At 45.1% G+C, this 20,277-nt stretch overlaps 1 protein-coding gene across 1 annotated transcript in view; it reads left to right on the top strand.

The window, feature by feature from the left end:
• Positions 1-3,593: 3,593 nt before the first annotated feature.
• LOC118526094 (serotransferrin-like) overlaps positions 3,594-20,277 on the top strand; it is a 55,300-nt gene continuing 38,616 nt past the window's right edge. The window contains 10 exon segments of the mRNA XM_036077090.2: positions 3,594-3,749; positions 5,672-5,844; positions 12,120-12,228; positions 12,982-13,158; positions 13,893-14,040; positions 14,858-14,913; positions 15,457-15,638; positions 16,430-16,607; positions 17,864-18,018; positions 19,610-19,700. Of these exon segments, the coding sequence (XP_035932983.1) occupies positions 3,707-3,749; positions 5,672-5,844; positions 12,120-12,228; positions 12,982-13,158; positions 13,893-14,040; positions 14,858-14,913; positions 15,457-15,638; positions 16,430-16,607; positions 17,864-18,018; positions 19,610-19,700 (1,312 nt within the window). The 5' untranslated portion in view covers positions 3,594-3,706.

Below are 20,277 nucleotides of genomic sequence, written 5' to 3'. Positions count from 1 at the left end.
AAAGGATAGTGCCCTTTGTTCTCACCTCTCTCACCACACTCTTCCTGAGCAGTAGGTCTGTGGGGTAGTGGGTCTATGAGCATCAATTCTCAGGCTACCTGATCCCACCTTCCCGAAGACCCAGACTCAGGTCTTTCAGAGGAGAAGCCTTGGTGTTGGGCAGAAAGCAATGAGGGGGAAGGGTGAGAGGGACTGGTTCAACCAGACAGAAGTTCTTTTGTTTGCTCTGTTTCTTTGCAAATGAGGCAACATTTGAAAACAACAAATATTGGTTCAGAGAGCCAATGCATTCCTGCCCATCCCTTCAGGTCAGCAACCCACCCCTCACCCCCTGCACGTACACACAAGTTCAGCTCTTTCTACAAGAGACCCAATCCCACTGAAATTTAAGAGTTTTATTCAGTTCATGGTGGACGATTTGGGTCATGACTTGGCTTGGTCTATAACTGGAAGCTCTCTTCATTCCCTTCAGCCCCTCTTATCTCCTTCCTTCCTTTCTTCCCTTCATTGCTCCCTTCCATTTCTGGATAAAGAAAGAGAAGATGAATATCCAGAAGGCAGCTGTAGTCTAGAGAAGGCTGGGACTTAGGAGATTTGAGTTCAGGTCCCAGAGCTCTATGAAGGAGGATGTGTCATTTTAGTGTAGTGTCCACATCTGAAAATTGGGGAACTGATCTCATCTCTCAAGGTAGTTGGTCAAGACCACAAAAATCTTATCCCAGAATAGTGCTTGGCACATGGAAGGACTGAAAATGTGATACTTTCCTTCCATCTGAGCATAATAAATTGGTGCATGCCTGAGGTTCTGCAGTTGGGGCACTCAGCCCACTCCCAGATGGGCAAACCTCTCTGCAAACTGAAATGTGGGGTGGTGTGTCTGTGAAGAAATGTCAGGGCTGGGAGTGCCCTGTCTGTCCCTCTCCGTGTGATCCCAGATGAGTCCCTTGGTCTCTGTATGTCCCTATTTCCTGGGAGAGGCAGTGTCCCTGGTGGATGGGTACATGCACTCTGGAACCAGACTGCTTGATTTTGCATCTGACTCAGCAGTTGATTTTGGAAAAGTTATTAATCCTTCAAGGCCTCAGTTTCCTTATCTCATCTTTAAAATGGGGATTCTAGTACACTGGCCAGAAGGTGCTCCCTCTGAGGGGCTCAAGCTTGGTTGTGGGCCTGTCCCTGAAGGAGCTGCCTCAAGAAAGGCTCACTAACCCCTCTGGTATGAGAGTAAATGCAGTAGGGGCCCAGCCTCAAGAAGGGCTCACTAACCCCTCTGGTATGAGAGTAAATGCAGTAGGGGCGCAGGGGTGAGAATCATGGTCCATCTGCTTTCCATGGCCTCCACGGAGCTTCCCTGAGTTTGTGGGTTATTCAACATTGGGCAACTCTCCCTCCTACTTCTGGGCAGACCCTGCAAGCTCACTGCACGGCCTAAGGAGGCTCAGACTGAGTGCAGTCTCCTGTGACGACTCCTCCCAGCCAGCCCTTCCCCTCACTGTCTCCCTCCATCTTCATCTCTGTACCTCAAGGTCTCCCACAGGAAGCCAGACCACTCCCTAATATGCCTGTTGCAGGGGGTTGTAGGAATATGCCCTTCCTGCCATGATTCTGGGTTTCCCATGGCTTAAGCAGGAGGGCCCATGAGGGGCAGGGACCGAAGGAGGGCAGCAGCAGCTACTCTTCCTCAATGGTGAGGCAGACTGTCTAGGCTTGTCTTATGTCTCTACTGTAAACAGAAAGTCCCCGCTATAGCTATGCTCTCTAAAGTGGGATATGTGTAACCCCTTGTATATGAGACAGTCTACTGGGGTATGGGAGAAGATAACCTAACTTCCAGTTATATTTATTCTTAATGCGAAAGATTAACAAACGAACATTCACTACTATTTTGAATGAGGATTGGCACTGTCTCCCACTGGTCTATAGGCCAGACAGACACAGGTCTTGTAGAGCCTCTAAAGTGTCTGAGGGAAGATGGGGGAACACCTCAAAAGGGGAGGGGTGGGAAAGGGGGTAATGGATGGTTGCGACTCTCTGACCTGTCCTTTGTTCTTGGCTTTTGTGGTTCCACATTTTGTGGTTTTCTTGTGCCCAGGAGATTGGATGTACAGATTAGGTGATGTGGTATAACTCACCAAACCTCATAAAATGCACAAGTGCCTTAAAAACATTTCTGCAAAGAAACTAGAATTAGAAGATGATTCTGATATCACAAACACAAGTGAACAAAAATAAAATGACAATACTGACATCTTAGAAGGACTGGTATAGATTAGTTAGTGTAGATAGAGCCCAAAACCACAATCATCTGATCAGACTGGATAAGTAACTTTTCAAGAAACCTAAAATTATTTTGATGACTTTCTGGACTATTGACTTACATCTACTATCAGGACCCTTGCCCTTTCCCTAAGTGTATTATTTTGCCTTGAGATATTATTCAGTGTATATAAGGCAGAATAAACAAAGGAACATTTTTTTTTTTTTTAATTTATTTGACAGAGAGAGAGAGACAGCCAGAGAGGGAACACAAGCAGGGGGAGTGGGAGAGGGAGAAGCAGGCTTCCCGCAGAGCAGGGAGCCCGATGCGGGGCTCGATCCCAGGACCCTGGGATCATGACCCGAGCCGAAGGCAGACGCTTAATGACTGAGCCACCCAGGCGCCCCAACAAAGGAACATTTAAAAAAGAATGTTTCCTCTTTGTTTTATTGCTTTATAAATTTATATTCCTCACATGGTTGAAATGCACACAATATATTAGTTTAAAAAAAATACATACACAGAATGTACAACCTCACTATTTTTCCTAATAAGGATGTGTAATCAAAGCCAGTTGGAAACCACTTAGCTGGAGGGAGACAGGGATGACCCAGGCATTGAGACCAGGCTACATCCTCCCCTGGGCCCCTTGCTTTGTGCTGGTGTATCACTTTGTTCTGAGTCTCTAGACTCTTCATCGCATTCTTGGGTAGCTTCTTGTGGGAGAGAATTTGTCTCCCCTGTGAATCTGTCCCTAAGCCAAGGTGTCCAGCAGGCTGCATGGAGGAAAGGAAGGTTTTTAATCCAGGAGTTTTAGTTTAGTGGGGCATATAGAGAGAGAGCAATTCCTCAGTTAGGAGGGCCTTTGAGAGCCCAGGAGCAGGATTTCTGGGGACACCTGGGAACAAGTGAAGGGTGTTGAACTTGTCTTTGATTTGAGGCCAGCTTTATTCTTCTCTGACACCCTCTCTCAGGAAGGTCTTTGCCTATCATTCTGCATTTCTACTCTGGATCTAGGGTAGCTCCTTCCCTCTTTTATCTGTGAAATGAATACATCGGACTGGTGCAGGACCAGCTCTGGCATCCTGCGATTCAGGAGCAGAGCCACCGGCCCCAACCCCCGCCCCTACCCGCTGCAGCCCTGCTCCTGGCACAGAGAGAGCACGCATTAACAAAGGGTTGATTTTTCTTTAATTCCCTTACAATCAGCATTTTTGTGCTGGAAACCATCCGTGGGTCTTTCCAGAGCTCAGGAAATGAGGTGATCGGCCTGGCGAAGGAATGAAGGGGGAGGGATGAGGGGTGATTGGGCAAGCGGGCTGCGCAAACACAGGAGGTCAAAGATTCTGCTAGGCCCGCTGAGCCGAAGATAAAGGGGCACCGGACGTGGGGAGACGGCGCAGAAGCCACAGGTCTGTGCTCCCGGCTCCTAGCTACAGACCCAGGAAGATGAGGCTCGCTGTCCGCGCCCTGCTGGCCTGCGCGGTCCTGGGTGAGTGCCGGCGCGGGGAAGGTCCGCAGAGTCGCCAGCCCGGTAGCTCTTTGCACCCTCCACTCGGCCACACAGGCTCCTGGGTTCCACTCTTGGGCTGGAAGCCCGGAGCACTTCCTTCGCTCTTCCCCGCCGCATCCCTGCACCTGGTTCAGCTTAGGTTCAGCTCTGCGCCTGCGCGCAGCTGCTGGTCCTGGTAGTGCCTCTGCCCCTTTTCGTGCCCTCCATGCTTCCTTGCTTCCTCTCCTTGCTCTCCTCCTCCTTGTCCAGTAAATCTTGTAGTATTAGAATACAGTAAGAGCACTTCCATCGTAGTTTATCAGATCCCTTCTATGAGGCCTCCTGAGTTGAGTCTGAACTGCTAAGCATGGCATTCAAGGCCTCCCAAATCTGACCGCGCCCCCACCCTTGGCAGTCTGATGTCCCATGGGTGCCATTGGCGCTGAAGATGTCCTGCTAAGAAGCAGGGCTGCTGAGAGGTTCAAAGCATATTTGAATCGAGGCTTCTTGGGTCCTCACCGGTGAGGGGGCTGGGGCTGGGAGGGTCAGGCGAGGGTAAATGAGGCCATGGATCCAGGCACCAGTGGAGTGGAGTTCGTTGCACAAGTCCGTGCTGTGGGGCCTATGACTGGATGGCCTCTGCCACACCCATCACCTCCTGAGATTGTCTGGCTCCCTTTGTCCTTTAACTTTTGCCTGCCTCTCCTGGTGCATTTGTTATACCTTTGGAGACTTGTGTTTAGATATTTGTCTCTCCTGGAAAAGTTTACCCTTGGGAGTTGGCCCTGTATTACATGCCTTTGCCCCTGGCCCCCCTCCCACCCTCAAAGCACCTCATAGGGCTGTGCAAGGTAAATGCAGGACTCAGGACAAATTCCTGCCCATGAGACCTCAGGAGGGGCAGTTTAGGAAGGGTCTGCCACTGAATCCTGATGCTTCCCATGACTTCTCATGGGCAGATGTGGGATAAAGGGTGGTTGGGGCACTGATTTCCCTGTGGCTCCTCCTTATGCATCCTGGAGAACTGTTGCCCTTTCCCTTTCCTGCTTTGTGCTTTGTGGATATTCATCAGCTTCCCTGAGTCAGCCCTGTGCTGTTATCCACAGAAAGTGGAGATGACAGAGGTCTTTGGGAGCAGTGCAACCACATGATTTTAATAGCTACAGACATGGCTGGTTTTAGTTTCTCCTAATGGCAGCCCAGAAGACTGATGAAAATTGAGGGAGGGGTCATTGGAAACAGAAAGAACCACTGAATATGTGGAGTTCTAGTTATTCCTGGAACAGAGGATGATAGATGAGTATCACAGGCAAATTCATTATTTCATCAATCATTTATCCCTACCTACTGGCCAAGCAGATGGAAAATAACTCAGAATGTCATCTTCTTTTATTCCCTGGGCAGAGACAAAAGTCTGGAGACCTGGTTTCTAGGCCAGTATTGGCCACTAACAGGCTGGGTGACCTTAGGTGAAGCATCACTCTCTGAGCCCAGTTCCATCATCTTTAAAAGATGGTAATTCCTACCTTGCTAGCTTCCCCAAGTTGTCATATCAATCCAATGCCTTCAAGAGGCTGAAAAGGTCTGGTCACACTGATGAGGCTTATGTCCCTTGGCAGTCCCATGATGGTGAGATAAGGAGGCAGGGAAAACAGAGAAAAGCAGATTATTGTGGTCTCCACTTGAGGGCTGATGATCAAGCCAGCATCCCTCTGGCTAGCACAGGGTGGTGAGCAGGTGACTAGGAGGCCATTAGGGTTCCATTCTCTTGTCCCCAGCCTCAGAAGGCAACAGAATCTGTGCTCTGTGGTGTTAATGGGAGGAGTGGGAGGAGGACAGGATGGAGGGGATGGAGACTTCAAGAGCCTTCAGAGGGTGTTCTCTCTCTCCCACTAGCACAACCTCTGGCCTCTTTCTCCTAGGGCTGTGTCTGGCTGTCTCCCCTGAGAAAACTGTGAGATGGTGCACTGTCTCAAGTCATGAGGCCAGTAAGTGTTCCAGTTTCATGGAAAATATGAAAACTGTCCTTGAAAATGGTCCTTTTGTCAGCTGTGTGAAGAAAACCTCCTACCTTGAGTGCATCAAGGCCATTTCGGTAAGTCACTGTTGCCTAAAAGAGAGTGGAATAAAATCCATACTTTCTCTTCTGTCATTTTGGAACAACTCTTTACTCACAGGTAGGAGGCTGGTGTGGAAAAGTCAACCCCCAGTGCTAATAAAAGCACTTCAGAAAGGGAAATTGGAGTGGTTATCTTTAAGGAGTCTTAAAATCCAACACACTCTGAAAAGGGGACTATTTTGAGGCACGAAGTTCTCTGAATTCAGGGAAAAAACAAGAATGTTTACTATCAAAATTTCCATATGACATTGTTTTGGAAGTTCTTGGTACATCACAGGAACTAGATGAATGATGCTCACAGGGAAGAGGAATACAGTGCCAACTGCAGATGTTTGCTGATCTCTTTGTTTTCTAGATTTTCTAAAAACACTTCACTCCATCACTGTTGTCCCTGCACATCTGAATGTGGGTCAGACCCTGTGCTGAGCAATGGGGCTGCAGCGGTGAATTTAAACACACGTGGTCCTTACTCTTGAGGAGCTTATAGTCTAGTCAGGAGAGAAGAAAAACATGCAAACAAATAAATTGTAAATTTCAAATTGTGTGATGTACAATGAAGGGGAAGAGTAGAATGCTCTGACAGAGACTTTCAGAAGAAACTTGCTTTGGCCTGGGTGTCAGGCACAATCTCCCTGACAGGGAAGCAATGAAACTAAGACCCCAAGGATGAGCATGGATAAGCCTGCCAGGTGCCATTGGTGGAATACGCCAGGCAGTGAAGAACAGTTTGTGCAAAGGGCCTGAGACAGCAGAGCTGGGCTTTCTGAAGTTGCTGTAGGGAAGTCAGGATGACAGGAGTAGAGCAAGCAGGAGACTGGAAAGAGTAATGAGGTGGGAGAGGTAGACTTAGCCAGATGGAGCATGATTGAAGGAATCAGTCATTTGGTAAAAACACCTGGCTTGTGTTTTTAAATTGGATCTCAGTTATGATCATGCTTTAAATTATAACCCTTGAATTATGACATTTGTTCAGTTTTAGTCCATGCATGCCCGTTTTTATTTTTAAATGTTGATAATATAAAATAATACTATTCATGAACCTAACACAGGTTCTCAAAACTTCATCAGTACCAATAGCTTACTTCTAGGGCTGTTGTGTGGCAGCACTGGATTTTATGGGAATGGCACCCATGTAGTGTGGTGTAACCCACAACTACTGATGTGTTTCTCCATCCTGAGCAAACTGAATGCTACAACTTTCTTGCCTTTTATTTTAGTTTTAAGATGTATATAGGTATGCATGAACGACTGCACGGTTTTGATTCGTAAAAAGTTTCATAAACATGGCATTACTATGTGTTGTCTTCTCCTTGTTTTTCCCTCCTCAATATTATGCCGATTCATCCACATCGTTGAATATAGCCATTGTTCATTCATTTTCAGAGCTCTACAATAGTCCATTATGTTAGTATAACACAATTTATTTTTTCTTTTCTGGTCATCAGGCATTTGGGCTATTTCCAGCTTTTTGTTATTCTAATCAGGGCTTGACAAATATTTTTATACAAATCTCCTAGGACACAAATATTAATAGTTTTTCTTGAGTATATATATGTAGGAGCAGACTTGCTGTGCCAAGGGATATGTATTTGCCTTTTAAGACAATGCCAAATATGTTTGATTTTTTAAAAAATTAATGAATTAACATATAGTGTATTATTAGTTTCAGAGGTAGAGTTTAGTGATTCATCAGTTGCATATAACACCCAGTGCTCATTACATCAAGTGCCCTCCTTAATGCCCATCACCCAGTTACCCCATTCTCCACTCCCCTCCCCTCCAGCACCCTGTTTATTTCCTATAGTTAGGAGTCTCTTATGGTTTTTCTCCCTCTCCGATTCCATCCGATTTTATTCTTCCTTCCCTTTCTCTATGATCCTGTATTGTTTCTTAACTTCCACATATGAGTGAAATCATATGATAATTGTCTTTCTCTGATTGACTTATTTTGTTTAGCATAATACCCTCTAATTCCATTCATGTCTTTGCAAATGGCAAGATTTCTTTTTTTATGGCTGAATAATATTCCATTGTATATATATACACCACATCTTCTTTATCCATTCATCTGTTGAAGGACATCTCAGCTTTTCCATATTTTGGCTAATGTGGACATTGCTGCTATAAACATTGGGGTGCAGGTACCCCTTTGGATCACTATGTTTGTATCCTTTGGGTAAATACCTAGTAGTGCAATTGCTGGGTTATAGGGTAGCTCTATTTTTAACTTTTTGAGGAACCTCCATACTGTTTTCCAGAGTGGCTATATCAGCTTGCATTTCCACCAGCAGTGTTTGATTTTTAAGTCAATTCGATGTGGTTCTTTTTTTTTTTTTTTAAATTTACCCATGTAGTTAGTTACCTTTATTTCCTTAAAAATTTTTTTTAATTTAAATTCAATTTAATTAACTTATACTATATTGTTAGTTTCAGGGATAGAATTTAGTGACTCATCAGTTGCATATAACACCCAGTGCTCATTACATCAAGAGCCTTCCTTAATACCCATCACCCAGTTACCCCATCCCTCCACCCACCTCCCCTCCAGCAACCCTCAGTTTGTTCCCTATAGTTAAGAGTCTCTTATGATTTGTCTCCCTCTCTGTTTTCCTCTTATTTTATTTTTCCTTCCCTTCCCCTATATTCATCTGTTTTGTTTCTTAAATTCCACATATGAGTGATATCATATGGTATTTGTCTTTCTCTGACTGACTTATTATGCTTAGCATAATGCCCACTAGTTCCATCCATGTCATGGAAAATGGCAAGATTTCATTCTTTTTGATGGCTGAGTAATATTCCATTATATATTCACACACCCCACATCTTCTTTATCTATTCATGTCGAGGGACATCTGGGCTCTCTCCTCTTTTTTGGGGGGGGAGTGTAGTTGACAATGTGATTATTTCAATTTCTACTCCTACCACCAGCATATGAGAGAATAATCCATATCATTCTGGGTGAATTTGGTATTTTATCATTAAGAAATTATCTGGCAGTGCTTTTTGACTAAACTCTATTTTTCTGATATTAACATACTACACCAACTTTCTTTGCTTAGTAGTCTTCTCCTGTGCCTTTCTTCATTCCTTTATTTTCAATATTCTGTGTGCTTCTGCTTTAGGTGCATCTTTTGAAAACTGTTTGTTGCTGGATTTTATTAATGCAATCTGACAATCACATTTATTTTATGTGAAATCTCATTTATTTTATTATTATTACTGGTAAATTTGGACTTATTTCTGCCATATTACTTTTTGATTTCTTTTAGTCCAGGCTTCCCCTGTTTTCTGATTTTTCTTTTTCTGATTTTTAAAAATTGAGTTTGCACATATGTTTGTTCATTTGCATTGTTTTCCCTTTATTCCACTTTCCCTCCTACTGGTAATGAATTTAAACACTTTATTTATATTCCTTAATGAGTTCCTTAAATTTTTACTACATACTTTTAGCTTACCAATGTATTACAGTAAAATAATCCTGGTCCTCCTCCCAAACAATAAAAGGACTCTGGGAAACAGTAGCTCAGACTTCCCTCTTCCCTGTTTAAATATTACCATTTCATATTTTATGTCTATCTTTTTTTTTAAAAGATTTTATTTATTTGACAGAGAGAGCACAAGCAGAGGGAGAGAGAGGGGGAAGCAGGCTCCCCGCTGAGCAAGGAGCCCGACACGGGACTTGATCCCAGGACCCTGGGATCATGACCTGGGCCAAAGGCAGCCACTTAACCAACTGAGCCACCCAGGCGTCCCTTATGTCTATCTTTTTTAAAACACTCAATGTAAATACTTCATGTATTTGTAGACACTATATATAAACATATGTGTGTGTGTTTGTGTGTCTATGTGTGTGTGTACACACACCCAAAAATTTAGAAAGAGAGAAAGAGAATACGTAGATTTATCTACATTTTTGTCATTTAGTCTGTTTCCCATTCCTTCTCATTTTTCAGACTATCCTTCTGGGATATGTTTCCTTCTTGAAATATGTTCTTTTGGTGATCCTTTCAAGCCACTCTCTTGGTGTTAAACTCTCTCAGGTGCTTGCTTGTTTTCTCTGCAAATGCTTTAATCTCTGGAATGATAATTTTGCTGAATGTTTAATTCTAGTTTGACATTTTTACCCTGTTTTAAAATATTATTCCACTGTCTCCTGACTTCCACTGTAGTTGTGGAGAAGTCTGGTATTATCCTGTTATTCCTTCAATCATCTCTGAATAATTTTGAGGTTTCATTTCCTTGGTCTGTGACATTCTATAGATTCACTATGATATTTGCAGTTGCGAAAATCTTGGTACCTATCCTGCTTAGGGTATATCAGGTCTGTGGAATTATGTTTTTCATCAATTCTAAAAATTTTGGAGCCATTATCTCTTTAAATACTGGCTTTTTTCAGTTCCTCCATTTTTTTTTTTTTTTTTAATTCTAGGATTCCAAGATAACACATATTAGGTCTTCTTTAATCTAAATTTTTAATCCTTCTTTCACAATTTCCACCATCTATACCTCTTTTTGGCAGCATCCAGGATACATTTTTCAGATATAGCTTCCAGTTCACTAATTCTTACTTTAAACATGTCTAATCAACTTATTGCCCATTCATCACTTTATTTCAACAGTTATATTTTTTGTTTCTAGAAGCACCAGTTCAAATAATTTTTCTTTTTATTTCTGATAATTTCCTTTTCTATGCTTTATCTCTGATTGCAGCCTTCAATTTGTATAGAAAAGTAAATACCTCATAGGCAGCTCTTCTCAACTTTGCATTAGACAGCTTCAACCTCCCTTGAGGGCCCAAGTCTGTTGTTCCTGTTGATGCTTGTGCATTGTGGCTTATATTCTTCTGAGTGTGTTTATCTGCATCTGGGAGGTCATACTTGATTTTAATCCTCCTCCTCCTTGCTGGTTCAGGTTCCCCTTGGAATCCTTGCTGCTCTAGTGGATCCCATGAGTTAGGCCTTGGCTCCTTGGTTCCTTTTCCTCTGAGGCTCCAGTGATTCCTGATCAGCATCCTGGTGTCTTGGCCACAAAACCCCAATCTCATTGCTCTGGGGAAATTTGTTTGTTTGCTTATTTATTTTTGTTCTGTGGTGTGCGGGGTGGGTTGGGAGAGGCCAGAGGTTATACTTACCTTTTCTGATACCAAGGAGGCCACAAAGGTTGTTTCATATTTGGTGTTTAGTTGTGGAATAGAGCTGTCCTTCACCAATGTGAATGTATCTAATGGCACTGAAATGTACACTTAAAAAAAGGTTAAACAGTAAATTTTATCTTATGTATATTACAATAAAACAACAAAAACAATCCCAACCCTTAAAAGTTGCCCCAAGATTAACTAACTAAATAACCAGCAAGTAACCGTAATGGAAGAAATGAACCCAGACGACCTGATTTTAAATCCCAGCTCCATGACTTACTAGCTATGTAGCCTGGAGAAGTGACAAACTTTCCGTGTCTTTGTTTTTTCATCTGTAAAATGGAGCTGAGTTGAACAGTGGTGACCTGTGACATATCTGAGTAGTCCATTAAACAAATAATGAGCCATAATGGAAATAATAATGAGCATCTAACCCTTAGTTCATAGTATAAACAAGAGGTAAAGCCCAAAGAAAGTACCAAATCTTTGAACAAGACTCTTGTAGTTATGGGGTCCCAGGACAGGAAGGAAAAGTACCAAGTACTGAATCAGAGTGGAGACAAGTGTCTTTAAGACTCCCCTCCCCAATAAGGAGGGCTTCACAAAGTGCCTGAAGAAGACCTCAGCAGAAGGCCCAAGATGAAGAGGTTACCAAACGAAAGCAACTGGGTTCTCAATATAAATATGTGTAAGAGCATGGTTGCAACTTCCTTCAGTGTCTGTTATGCTTGGGCAGTGTACCCAGTCTAGGGTTGGGAGGGCAACTTTCCCCCATGAGGTCTGCCATGTAAAGCTTCTCTAATTCATGTTGATCTTGAAAGATCACACATAGGTTTCTGGGCCAAGAACCAGACTCTTCACCAGGGGAAAGAGAAACATAATTCATTCCTTTCTCTATGTGGGAGGAATAGGAATATGGTGGCCAAATCCCCTCACCAGGGAGGTGGAGTCAACTGAAGCTCTTGGTGTGGTGTGGTGTGGTTTGGCCAAGGTGAGGGTTCTTTTGGCCCCAGGTCCAAGAAGACCTGCCAGTCACCTTCACTTGCCTGGGTATAGGTGGACCTTCCTCAGAAGTAAGGACTTCATCAGGGTCTGGTCTGTTTCCTTTCAGTCAAATGAAGCAGATGCTGTGACACTGGATGCAGGCTTGGTGTTTGAGGCTGGCCTGACTCCCTACAACCTAAAGCCTGTAGTGGCAGAGTTCTATGGGACAGAACAGGGTAAGTTCTTCTTGGGGACGCAGGAAAGAGTTTGTGGCTCTTGTTCTCTCCTGGTAGATGCTGAGTTTGTCTTGTCCAGGCAGGTAATGGAGATTAAATACTGATGAGCATTCTCTATTGGGTGTCAGTGGGGAATGAGAGGCCTTATCAGCTGCCATAGGCACAAGTCAAGGCCTCTGGGGCTTTGGGATGGTTGAGGACTGGGGCTCCTGACACTGACCTTCTGGGCTAGGAAATGTGCTCCCTGGAGAAACAGAGAAGACTGTGTGCAACCTGACCTGAACCAGTAGGGTTTAGAGCTACATAGAGGAGCCCTCCAAAAACCATAGGTGCCACACACAGGGGAGAGACCACACTAGAGTACATACTTGGAGCCCCAGCAGCCTTGCATTTCCTCTGAGAGCAACCAACTGTCCCTGGGCCTGTGTCAGTGAACAGGAAATACTTAGAATGAATGTGGTCTCTGTGTTACAACTCCAATTTCTTGGTGGGTTTGAGTTGGTAGGTGTAGGCAGACACCCTGCAGGGCCATGGTAGGCCTGTGTTTGCTTGGACTATTATTGCAAATGTTCTCTCTGCAGTCCTTTCTTCCCCCTGCTAGTCTAGGCAGGTTTTCCTGATCTCTCTCTCTTTGTGACCCAACCAACATATATGTGCCCTGTGGATTCCCTTTCTCTACTCAGGAGTCCAGTAGTGATGAGCAGTGTTTCCCTGTGGCCCAGGTTGAGGGTCTTTCACACTGTCTCTTGGCAGATAAAAACACCTACTATTATGCTGTGGCTGTGGTGAAGAAGAGTAGTGACTTCAAACTGAATGAGCTCAAAGGCAAGAAGTCCTGCCACACGGGCCTTGGCAGGTCTGCTGGGTGGAACATCCCCATGGGCTTACTTTATTGGAAACTGCCTGAGCCACGTGAATCTCTTCAGAGGGGTAAGTAGGCAAGAGGGTGAGTGCTATCAGGCAGGCCTACACAGGCCACACTGGGGTCACTCAGACATGATCAGGTGATCATGTGTGATGAGTCTAGGGGGTGGAGGTAGGAGGTACACCAGCTTTAAACTGGTCAGTTCTGCCACACCAGCAGCCCTGGGAGGTGTCAGCTGAGTTTTTTCTTCTCTGAGCTCCTAACACCCACCCAAAGGCTATCCTGAGGAGTGGCGGTGGGGGAAGGCCATCAAGCCCAACAGAAGGCTTCAGTCAGGGCCAAGTTTGCTGGGCCCTACTGATCACTTTCCTGGGGTTCTTTCCAGTCTGTGGCTGATGTGTTTCCCATTCTGCTGGAGCTTTTCTGGTGGCTATCTGCTGCCCATGAACTTGGCCTGTACCTCTCTATGTGGGTCTCCCATCTCTCAGATATGACTCCCAGAGAAGACCTCTCTCTGAGCTGTTCCAGTCTGATAGCAACCTGAGACAGGCCTAGGTCAATGGCAGGCATAGGCCTGGTTCTTGGGGAGGGGAGTGGGAGGACAAAAGTTAACTTGTCCCTTTTTGGAAAACCTTGATCTTGATCAGTGAACACACATAAGGATGTGCTGAGACTGGGTGTGCTGGTTTTGCTTTAATCACTCTCTGTTCCCTAAAGAGTCTAGACTGGAAGCTGGGAGCTGTAATTGCTTGTAGCCAGGGTGGCTCATGACCTGTGCTACATGTCTTATGTTGAGCAGCAGTGTCCAATTTCTTCGCGGGCAGCTGTGTTCCCTGTGCAGATCGGACAACCTTCCCCAGTCTGTGTCAACTATGTGCGGGGAAAGGGACGGACAAGTGTGCCTGCTCTAACCATGAACCATACTTCGGCTACTCAGGTGCCTTCAAGTGAGTGAGACCAGCTGCTGTTCCATGGTGGCCAAAGTGTCCAATGTCCTCAGGCTGGGAGACCCTACCTGGCCCATAGCAGAACCCAGCCTACAGAGGTGTCCAGGAGGCCTAATCCCCTCACAGTGACTCAGTGATCCAGCTGGGACTCTGTAGGCCAAGCCAGTGCATATGCCTTTCTTGTGACATTTGACAAGGGAGCCCCTCTCCTGGAGATCTTTTCTATCTCTCCAGAGCCCTTGAACTTGCCCAGTGTGTTCTTTCGCTGGACTGGGCAGAGCCTAAGGGAACAGGCACATCCTTAGTGTCTGGACCATTCTTCAGTGACTGTCCCTCTGCTTTCTATTGTAGCAGTGTCTCCTGTTCATTGCACTGGCCTCTCTCCTGCCTTCCCTCATTGTCCCTGTGCAGACAGCTCATGTGGCTGATTTTTCACTCCCTCTTTTACCTTGGTTATATCCTAAAGTTTGATAGCCAGCCAAGGGACATTTCCTCTGTAAGGAGACTCTATGTCTTTATCTTCCATTTCAGAAACTTGAAAACTCTTTCCTGTATTAAAATATCTTCAGTGATTTTTTTTGCTACTTTGGGGCACATGATAAGGGATTTCTAGTTCCCATGAGCTCAGCCCCCACCCCCCACCGTCTTAGTGGTATATCAGTACCCCATAGTGCTTCCTCCTCTGTGGGTCGGCATAGAGGCCTCCACCAGTCTCTGCCCTTGTCCCAGGGCTGGATGGTGTGATCAGACAGACCCTCAAGCCTGAGGTGAAGGGTCTGCCCTGCTGGGATCCTCCTAATGTATTTCTTTCCCACAGGTGTCTGATGGATGATGCTGGGGAAGTGGCCTTTGTCAAGCATTCAACAGTGTTTGGTAAGTGACAGGAGAATCTACACATTCCTTCCAGGCAGGGGTTTTCTTTTTTTTTTCCCCTGTACCCCTTTTCATGGACAGTAGTCAGATATGAGCATACTGTATTCCTCCTTTATCACTGCTTGGGTTTCTACTTGTGCAGAGTTGTGTGCCTATGGGGTCCTCACCTGGACTCCTGGGCCTCTTTCCATCATTCAACCTCCTGGACATGGGGATCCTTCTTCCTGGTCAATGTTGCCACAGCAAGGGATTGGGGCCATGTCTGGCTGAACTTGGCCTGAAGTTGGTCTGCTGAGATGAGACCTGTTGTGGGGTATGGGGCAGTCAACCCTGTACTAGGCATCAGAAGCTTTCTTGCCTGTAACTGGTTGTGGGATCTTGAGCAAGTCAGTTCCCTTTTGTGCTCTGGCCCTCAATGTTTGCTCTAGGTATCTCAGCTCGCACATGCTATGATTCATTGGGATTGCAAGGGATGGGGAGACAGACTACAGTTCATGACTCTGTCCTGTCTGCAGTTGGCTCATCCAGGCTTTCTTCCCCCAGAGAACGTGCCAAACAAAGCTGACTTGGACCAATATAAGCTGCTCTGCCCAGACAACACGCAGAGCATGCCTGTAGATAAATATAAGGACTGCCACCTGGCCCAAGTCCCTTCCCATGCTGTTGTGGCCCGAAGTGTGGGGGGCAAGGAAAACTTGATCTGGGAGCTTCTCAACCAGGCCCAGGTACTGAATTCACTGTTCTCTCTCCTGCTTAGTGCTCTCTGCTTGGATTTGAGGCATTTTCCTACATTCCCTTCTTGCCACTATGGAATACCTTGTTTTTAGGACATAGTGGGAACTGTGCCACATTCATCCACTTGTCTAAAAGTGCCCAGCAGGGACTTAGAGTCACACAGAACCTAGTCCTGCATTATTGCCTGTCAGACCCTTACATTTTGGCCTAGTGACATGAAGATGCTCCTTACTGCTTAATTCTATTTCCTTCCATCTAAACCAGGACTTCTAGGCCAAGGGCAAATACTCCCTCCCCCATAAGGCCTTCCATGACCTCTGCAGAAGGAAATGATCTCTTTCCTAATGTCTCTCAGGCTGATTGCAAGGAAGCCACACACACAGCCAGCTTTACTTAGAGCCTAGAGCATGCAGAATGCCAGCACTGAGCCAACCTCCTCTCGTCTAGCCCTCCCATCTGTCTATCAAGGGTTTTAGTGGTAACCACACAGTGTCAGCTTCTGAAGGAGACTGCATTTCTTAGGCTCAGTGAGCTGTCAACGCAACCAGGGAGACAGGCATGGAAACATATCCTGTGAAATAGGTTGTTGCATGACTGCAAGAAGGCTGGGAGTAGGGATGGTGCTGGGTGGGAAAGAACAGGTTTGACTGCCCTCTCTCCTGGAATCTTGAAAATTTCATGGTTTTAATTTCATTTTCTGGGGGTTTTGTTTTTCCTCAGTCCCCTTTTGCAGCCTTCCTTGCTGCTGTAGCCAATCACTATTGTGTTTTACTATACACAGGAACATTATGGCAAAGACAAATCTAAAGTCTTCCAGCTCTTCAGCTCTCCTTTGGGGAAGGACCTGCTATTTAAGGACTCTGCCCAAGGGTTTTTGAAGATTCCCCCTAAAATGGACACGTGGCTGTACCTGGGATATGATTATGTCACTGCTCTTCGGAATCTAAGGGAAGATGTGCGTAAGTACTGGGGAAGGATCATGTGACCTTTTGGAGCCTGGAAACCTGGTGTGGGCAAGGACCAGCAATAGACTCTTTCCAGGTACTGAAAGCCCACCCTGACATTTCTTTATTCGCCCTGCCTTCCTGCCCAGTGTTAGACTGATGCTAAATGGTGTCAGTCATCATGAGATGGGCCTGGACATCACCAAAAGGCATGAAAGGAAATTCATGCTTAAAATGACTTGGATTGATACTAGCATTATTTCCCTTGTGTAAATCAGAGCCGCCCTACCCACTTTGTGAAGCCAAATAGCCTGTCACAAAGTAAGTGAAATAGAATAAAACTGCTACAGACTTGTACATCTGCAGCCAGTATTATGATCAGCATGTGCCAGAGTGAAGCTGGAGCCCTGCACAGGCTGATCCTGCTCCTGAATTTCCTTGGGTCATTGAATGTTTGCTTGATTATTCATTCATTCAACAGACATTTATTGATCTTCTAGCCATAAACTGTGCTAGGTGCTGGGCATGCAATGGTGAGACAAACGTATATTAGGTTCTGCTGTCATGGAACTTTCTCACCAGTGGAGAAGACAAATGTCCAATGAATAGTCACTCTACTGAATGATTGATTAAAAATGAGAGATTGGCTCAGAATAAGGGAAAACAGACTCAACAGAACAAAATATCATGGTCTGATGAGACCATGAAAACAAAGAAAAATAGCTCCTGGAGCTGCAGTAAGACTTCCTTGAAGTGACTTGAACTGAGGCTGACAGTCAAATAGATGTCCATTTACTCAGCAGACATTAACTGCACTGACCATAAGCCAGGCACTGCCTTTGAAAAATGAGGGTGCTGTGGAGAGTAAGATAGGCATAGCCCTTGCCCTGGCTGAGCTTATGTTCTTCTGCAGGGAACAGACAAAAAAACAATGAACAAATAAATAAGAACAACTCAGGTGGTTAAGTGCTATTTCAAAAAGAAGAAGGAAAACAAAACAAAACAAAACAAAAAACAGCCTGAAGTGATAGAGGGGTTGGGAGGAAAGTTGGCTTCTTGGAAGAGATTATTTTAAGCCATACCTAAACGATAAGAAGCCAACAGAGATTGTTACTGCCTTTGTTTTCTAAGACGATGAATTCCTGGAATGGGACCTGTTTGTATATTGCTGGCAAATCCCAGCATTTTCATAAAGACAGTTAGTAGCATTCATAACCAGCAGGAACTTCTAGGGCCTCAACTGAAATCTGGCTCTCTCTCTTATGCCCTAGGCCCAGATACCCCAAGGGATGAATGCAAGAAGGTGAAATGGTGTGCAATGGGTCACCACGAGAGGGCCAAGTGTGATGAGTGGAGTGTAAACAGCAAAGGGCAAATAGAGTGTGAAACAGCAGAGTCCACTGAAGACTGTATTGCCAAGATCGCGGTATGTCACTCCTGCCCCCGTAGGGCAGCATTTCTGCCACTGCTGCCTGCCTGTCCCTATGGCTGAGTGAATGTTCTTAAGAAGATATAAAAACCTGTTCCCAAGAAACCTTGCCCTCATGTGGGAGCCCAGCCCCACAGGAGCTTCAGTACTTTTGAACTTATGGATCTGAAGGACTCCTTGGGGCTCTGTTTCCTCCCAGTATTAGCACATGGTGGAGGGCACTCTGAGCTGTGTCTGCTTACAGGAGGCTGGACCATGGTGTGGGTATGCCTGAGACCCATGGTGTGCCATGATAGCTGTGACAGGGCTGTGCTGATTGTGTAAGCAGGTAGAAGTTTAGCTTTGTTGATCACAAGAGCATTCTATGTTTGCTTTTAGAGTTTTGAAAATCCTGAATGATATAAAAAAGAAAATGAGAAGTACTTGTAATCTTCTACTCAGAGAAAATCCTGTTAAATGGGATCATATCATATACACAATTTACTATACTTTTTTCACGTATCTAGTTAGCTTTTCCTATGTCCCAAATCATTTTTTGAAAACATGATCTTTTATTTTTTTATTTTTTTTAAATTTATTTGAGAGAGAGAGCGAGTGAGAGAGTGAGCACAAGTGGGTGAACGGGCAGAGGGAGATGGGGAGGGAGAAGCAGACTCCTAGCTCAACAGGGAGCCTGACGCAGGACTTGATCCCAGGACCCTGGGATCATGACCTGAGCAGAAGGCAGACACTTAACCAACTGAGCTACCCAGGCACTCGGAAAACATGATCTTTTAATGTTGTAATCTATTTCGTAGTGTGGATGTGATGCAATCTATTTAGCCATTTGTCCATATTATCTATAACATCATTTAGTCTGTTTCTTTCTTTTTTGCTGTTATGAATTATTCTTGCATGTTTTACAGTGGATGAATCACACTTGCACATGTACTTTTTATCCAAATAGTTTCCCACATATTTGATTACTCCTTTAGGGTGTATATCTAGAAAGTAGATTTCTAGGCCCAATGGAAAGCTTGGCAATCTTGTGGAATTTAAGCATCTCTATAATTCAGGGCTTATAAACCTGAGAAATTGGTCATTCAAGAATATTTTACTCATTCATTAACACTTTGTCTACACCAAGCACTGAAATTGCACTCAGCCACATGGCCATGATTCAGGGCTAGAGCCCCAGCAGGAGGTGCTCTATGCCACAGACATAGCCTCGTGTCCCTGACTCCACTCATCAGTCTTACGAATAAGAACTCTTGGTGTCAGAAAGTTGTTGTGGAAATGTCTCTGGGACAGTGTATCCTATGAGAGGACAGGAGGACTAACTGTGGGTCTTTGCTCCTAAAGAAACTAAGCAAGGAACCCCAAATTAATCCTTAATTCATCATGGTTTGGGTGAAAATGAGAGTATATTTTATCTTCTCTGCTGGGTGTTCCTGACTGATAGATCCTTGGGGATCTGGTACAGCACCTACTATCTCCTGGGGCCTTCGTGGCCTGTGCTGGGAAGGCTGCCTCAAGGAAATGGCTGGAAGAGCAGGTAGGACAGGAGATGGCCTCTTTTCACCTGCTGTAATGTGCTGTGTCTTTGCAGAAAGGAGAGGCTGATGCCATGAGCTTGGATGGAGGCTACATCTACATAGCGGGCCAGTGCGGTCTGGTGCCTGTCCTGGCAGAGAACTATGGTAAGTGGAGGGGGTGCCTCTCTGTGCTTTATTTCCTCTGGGCCAGGGAGAGACGACATGGGAAAATCATAGCCTGATTTACACCACATTGGCCAGAAAGCTCTTGTTTCCTGAGCACCTCCTACTTCCTAGGCTCTGGGCTCCCTCATCTCTAATCCCCACAGTCATCTTGAAGGATAGAATCTTCTACCATACCTTCCACCAGGCTGACTGGAGGCTTTGCACTGGGAAGTTCCAGCTAAAAGTGACCTGTCTGCAGAGGACAACTGGGATTCTCAGCTGGGACTCCTGGCAGGTCTTCTTGCTTCCCAAACTCACACTTCTGGTGCCCTGGTGCAGGGATTCAAGTATAGTTGGCAGGGACCACTGTGGCCACAGGTCAAAGAGCAAGAAACTTGAAATTCACACTTTTGGGCTAAATTCCAGAGGCCAGTGAGCAAAAGTGAATTTGTATAATCCAGACAGCCTGGACTGTTTGGGAATTGGTGAAATGTAGATTGTCTTCCTGGTTCTTTTTATTCTGAGCTACACATGGGAATGGCATGACTTCCAATGAATACATGTTTAATGACTTCTT

This window comes from Halichoerus grypus, chromosome 1 (assembly GCF_964656455.1).
Source record: "Halichoerus grypus chromosome 1, mHalGry1.hap1.1, whole genome shotgun sequence".
Classification (NCBI taxonomy): Eukaryota; Metazoa; Chordata; class Mammalia; order Carnivora; family Phocidae; genus Halichoerus; species Halichoerus grypus.
The sequence above is the reverse complement of the archived record's forward strand: the minus strand, read 5'-3'. Positions and strand labels throughout refer to the sequence as shown.